The 5,418-nt window shown below is 33.0% G+C and overlaps 1 protein-coding gene across 3 annotated transcripts in view; it reads left to right on the forward strand.

Annotated features, from left to right (window-relative positions):
- Positions 1 to 2,129: 2,129 nt before the first annotated feature.
- LOC128249831 (uncharacterized) overlaps positions 2,130 to 5,418 on the forward strand; it is a 5,726-nt gene continuing 2,437 nt past the window's right edge. The window contains exons 1-2 of one of the 3 annotated variants that reach the window (XM_052974374.1): positions 2,130 to 2,319; positions 4,175 to 4,274. Coding sequence is in view for 1 of the 3 variants with exons in the window: in XM_052974373.1 (XP_052830333.1) it covers positions 2,280 to 2,319; positions 4,175 to 4,274 (140 nt within the window). In the remaining 2 variants the exon portion in view is untranslated. Of the gene's footprint in view, positions 2,320 to 4,174; positions 4,302 to 5,418 lie in introns of all 3 variants that reach the window. The other 2 variants (XR_008265956.1, XM_052974373.1) reach the window with 2 other exon arrangements.

Below are 5,418 nucleotides of genomic sequence, written 5' to 3' on the forward strand. Positions count from 1 at the left end.
TATATATATATATATATATTTATGTATTTATGCATGTATTTGTGTGTCTGTATTTGCCACCACAACATCGTTTGACGCCAATATGGGTGTGATCACATCCGCATAAGCAATATTTTCGGCAAAAGAGAACGATAAAATAAGTAATTGGATTACACAGAATAATTCCTGCAATCGATGTGTTCGACGAAACGCAGTGCTCCATCATGGCCGATCTGAAATGAGTGAAACAAGTAAAAGAACAATAGAATAAAATACATAGATATATAAATATACGTATATGTATGTATACATATACACACACACTATAATAGTTATTTAATTTCGTATTATTTATAGTGGAAATTATATTGCCTACATTTCTCGATGTTGAGTATCCCATTCTTATGGTTATATTGGAAGATATATTTGAATAACTATTGTCCTTTTGAAAAACATATATATAACACTGGATCCTTCTCCTGGATCCAGTGTTACTTGTTGTGCTTCACATTCCCTGAATAGATCTTCCTTAAAATGGTTTTGCTTCCTTATCTTCTCCATCTAGTCTCTCATAGTACAGCTTCTGAGTTGTTCTAATATATTATATTGTTTAAACTCTATACATATTGCCTTGTAGCTTTTAATCTTAATTGCACACGCTTTAATCTTTGCTTTAAACATATCCTATATAACCAGAGCGCCCTTCACTACCAGGTGCTATTTCTTATTTATGTAAGTCTTATCTCTTTCATGAGCCTCATATAACCACTCCTTACTTCCTCGATCTTATTTTAACCCTTCCGCATTTTATTGATATCTTCTTCCATTCTCCTTTATGAGAATGTTTCTTTGTTTCTTTCTATATTTCCCTAAACATTTCCATCATCTCTGTGATGACGTAAGCGGTGGTATACATCGAGGAATTTAATTCAGTAATATCCGTAATTGGAATTTTCATGACAACTTAATATACTAGCCTCGTTGATTCCGATAGGATTACTTCGAAATATTGAAATTTCTCTCATGTCTGTGCTATGTGTTTTAAGGCTTCTAACACACTATTGATAATAAATAAAAGGAAACGTGTATTTAGATACATGTTAAGAAAATAGCCCAGGTTTAAACTAAAGTTCGTGTTATTATTATTTATCTATTTTTTGTTATTTCTAGTAGTATAATTGTCATTATCATTAACATTATCATTATTATTAAACAAATATCTTTAACAAATATATTTCATATTGACAAAAAAACAATAAATACTTTTTTTATAAGTCATTATATTATCCAATAATATTTGTGTGTAGGTGCGTATGCTTGCGTCAGTGTATATGCGTTTTAACATGTGTACGCATATACAATATACCGACCTACCTGTGTAACATTCAGTATACCATCTTTCCAGGTTGTAATGTCTAAATCTATCAGTGGTTTGCAGAGGTCCGGAGGAGAGATCTCATGCTTTGCTCCGCCATTCTCTCTACATGTTAAACATGTATGCCTTATATATATATATATATATATATATATGTGTGTGTATATATATATATATATATATATATATATACATATATGTATATACATATATGTATATACATATACATTTATATATACAGAATATGAGGAGTTTAGTCCATTGTCTGATTTAAACGATGAGGTATGCTGGGAGCAATTGTTATAGCAGGTCTGCGCTTATCAAGATCACAGCTAAGGCTGGATCAAGCGACCCGTCTTAAGCTTCCGTAATACTATGTATATATTGTTTTAGTGGAAAATGAAAACCAAAGCAGAACGAGTATCTCAGGTCATTTAGAATAATTTGATTAGATTCAAGTTAATTCATCTTGCGGTTATTGAATTGTTCTTAATGACTTGAGATTCTCGTTCTTCTTCAAAACATAGATAAATAACTTACTTTCTCAATAGATAAATAACTTACTTTCTCAATAGATAAATAACTTACTTTCTCGTACATACCTAGCCGGGGAAACTTTTGATACCACCCTGTAAGTACAAAATGGAGACTAAATATGTATTTCCTTCTAAAAGTTTTGTAATATGCATTGTCAATATAACTGAAATTATAGTGTTCAGCAACATACATCGGCCAGGACATAAATTCTGAACGTCAAAGCGTTGAAGAATTCATACAAATAAAATATAATAGGAGATAATATATTACAATAGTCCGAGCTAGCATATGCTACTGCATGTTTCAGAACTACAATATAACATCTTATGAGTGAAGAAAAGACAGTTGCATCAATACAATACGTGTCTAAATACAAAAAAAAAGAATCATGATGAAACTGTCTTTATTCATTTTTTTTCTATTCTTCGGTAAGTAGTTATGGTAATATCATTTCATTGACATAGGCTTCATATATTAATATATCATTCAATACTTTTGTCACTCCATGAATATAACTAACAAACCAGCTTTTCTCCGTATGCATACATTTTATACTTTATCTACGAATATATCTGTACTTCCATTTAGTCAATCCTAGCTTGCCTCAGTCGCTTCCACAACCTTCAAAGATCAAGCATAGACACATAAACACATATACACGCATGAAAGCACGTACACGAACACATATAGGCATATGGTTGGATGCATAAACATACACATAAATAAATATATATATATAAATATGTATACATAAACACACACCTGGCTCGAGTAAGTCTCTCAGGTTTCTCGTGTGTTGGCTTATGCATATATATATGTAAAATCCATATATATATATTGTGAGGGGGCAGCCATCATGTATGTATAAAACAGTCGACTTTCGGTTTCCGTCTAAAAATCCATTCAGAAGAGTTTCGCGGGCCGGAGGATTTATTAGCAGCATGTTACCTAAGGTATCCCGTAGTGTGACTGGATTCCGAAATAGATGGATAGAAAGTTAGGTTCTGTGTGAAAAAGCAGATAAAACTCAATTTGCGGCACAACTTCATGCACTATACTCTTTAGAAAATCTACTGTGAAGCCTGGCCCATATATATTAATATTTGAATATCTAATTAAATTCTAATTAATTATAAAAAATATATTCCCTGTACATTTTTCACTTCGTTTCTCCTGTAACACTTTTGGCATCTATCCATATATCTATCTGTCTATCGATACACACACACACACACACATACACACATACACACACACATATACATACATGCATACATACATACATACTTACATACATACATACATACATATATACATGCGTTCACTAAGCTGACATGCTTTCACTAAGCTAATGACCCACAGCTCGAACATTCTTTTCTTATTCACATGGACCTCACACTTACCCCTCAGTCTATGCAAGGGAATACATATACTCAACAAACCCAACTTACCTATCCACAGATAGTACAAACCATCTAATTGTTGCCATCCTCTACTAATTAAATGCAATCCTTACGGAGGAGACAAGTCAGTTTGACCGAACTGGGTTTAGTTCTTCGACACAAAATGTCATGGTATTTAAACGCTGAGGGTCATATAGGTTATGGGGTTCATAAAACCTCAAATGTGATACAGCAGAACCATATTTGTTACCCCCATATATAAATATTGTTACCAATAAAATGCCCGTAATTCATCGAACGGCAACTAAATTCCTCATCGTCTGATCGTAGGCGTCATCGTATAAGTGTATTTGTGCATGTGTGTACACATAAAATTGTGTGTATGTCTATTTGTGCCTAGTAATAAAAAACATATGTCTTAAACATATGTCTTAAATCTCACGCATTAGAGTTATGTAATAGACAAGAAAAATCATTAGAAAATCAAGACAAATTCCACCATAGGACGCAGAAATTAAAATGAAACATGAGAAAACCGGAAATACTCATCGCCCGTGTAATCGTCAGCTCATAGATATATCTAAATCTTCCTCCTCATAAATATAATTTAAAACTTATTTACAAAGATTCAAAGCAATTTCGTACAAAATACTTTTCACATGTCACAACCTATAGCCCCCAAAATTTTTAGCATGCGTGACGCAAAAGTTTTTCTTTTGTTGAACACCAATTTTAAAACCATATCCTCGGTCATGATAACGATTATATTTTGTAAAATGTGATATGAAAAAATACAATTGTTAGGTAATTTCATTATTTGCAAAATGTATTCAGTATATTTTGATATGAAACAACTAACGCGACAATTTCCATTCTCTAGATAAATTAATCACGGCTGAAAAGAGATGCGACGAATTGGCACAAAAGTATTGTGTTAAAGAATATGCGAAACTTACCGTACCAAAATTAGCAACTTGCGAGTATGTATTATAGATAAGCTACAGATGGTATGAATTATATTATGCAGTATTTGTGTGTGTGTGTATGTGTGTGTGTCTGCGTGCATGTTCGTATGTATGTGTTGTGCATACAAGTGAAAGTCATGCTTGCGAGCTGACAGGTCACAATGATTAGACTATCAAGCTGACAATCATGAAGTAGTGAGATCAATTCGTGGTCCAGGCTGCGTGTTGTTTTCTTGAGGAAGACACTATATTTCACGTTATTCCACTTCACTCAGCAGTAGAAGTGAGCTACGATGTAACTGGTGCCAAATTAAATTGGTCTTGCCTTTTCCTTGAAAAGCATGTGGCGCGGAGTGGGGCCAATGATATGCATGGCTGATTGCTTGTTAACTTTCAAGGCGCAATCCTATTGTCATTCATGACCGACAGGCTCTTTACCCCTTACCTATATATGTATACAAACATACATACACACAATGCATATATACATACAAATATATATGCATATGTGCGTGCGTGCGTGTTTGTGTATGCGTAAGTATGCGATATTCCGGACGTATGTCAATGTGCTTGAGACCTGAAATTGGTTTGTTACTTAGGAGCACAAGAGAAAAAGTGCATTCGAGGTAAGATCAAAATTTATAAGGTAAGTACTGAACATATTCGTTCGGCCCAACTACTTAAAATAATTCTTACATGTGGCCATAATGCTTTGGCGGTGTGTATGTAAGAATATGAACACAGATATGAAAATAATTTTACATTCAAACGCAGGATAATGCTAATAATATTGTATTAAGAGGATAAACTATCCATATTTTGCAGAGGAACCTGTCGACAGCCAGCAATGATTATACGTCAAGTACTTTACTATTAAGCAAAACCGACTCAAATTTAAGAGATATAGACCTAGCTTTAAAAGACGCTATCATACGTTAAATTCAACTTACGTGGAAAGTTAACAAAGCTTATGCTGTATTACTAGCATTATCTTGCATTTGCGAATAAAGTTATTTCCTTATCTGTGTCTTACAATACATATCAACGATTCTAAAGCAATCTTTATTTGTAGACGTTCAACGTAACTCGAATATATGTATATATATATATATATATATATATATATATAAATGAGCATGTAAAGTTTAATTTTTAAAAG

This window comes from Octopus bimaculoides, chromosome 18 (genome assembly GCF_001194135.2).
Source record: "Octopus bimaculoides isolate UCB-OBI-ISO-001 chromosome 18, ASM119413v2, whole genome shotgun sequence".
Classification (NCBI taxonomy): Eukaryota; Metazoa; Mollusca; class Cephalopoda; order Octopoda; family Octopodidae; genus Octopus; species Octopus bimaculoides.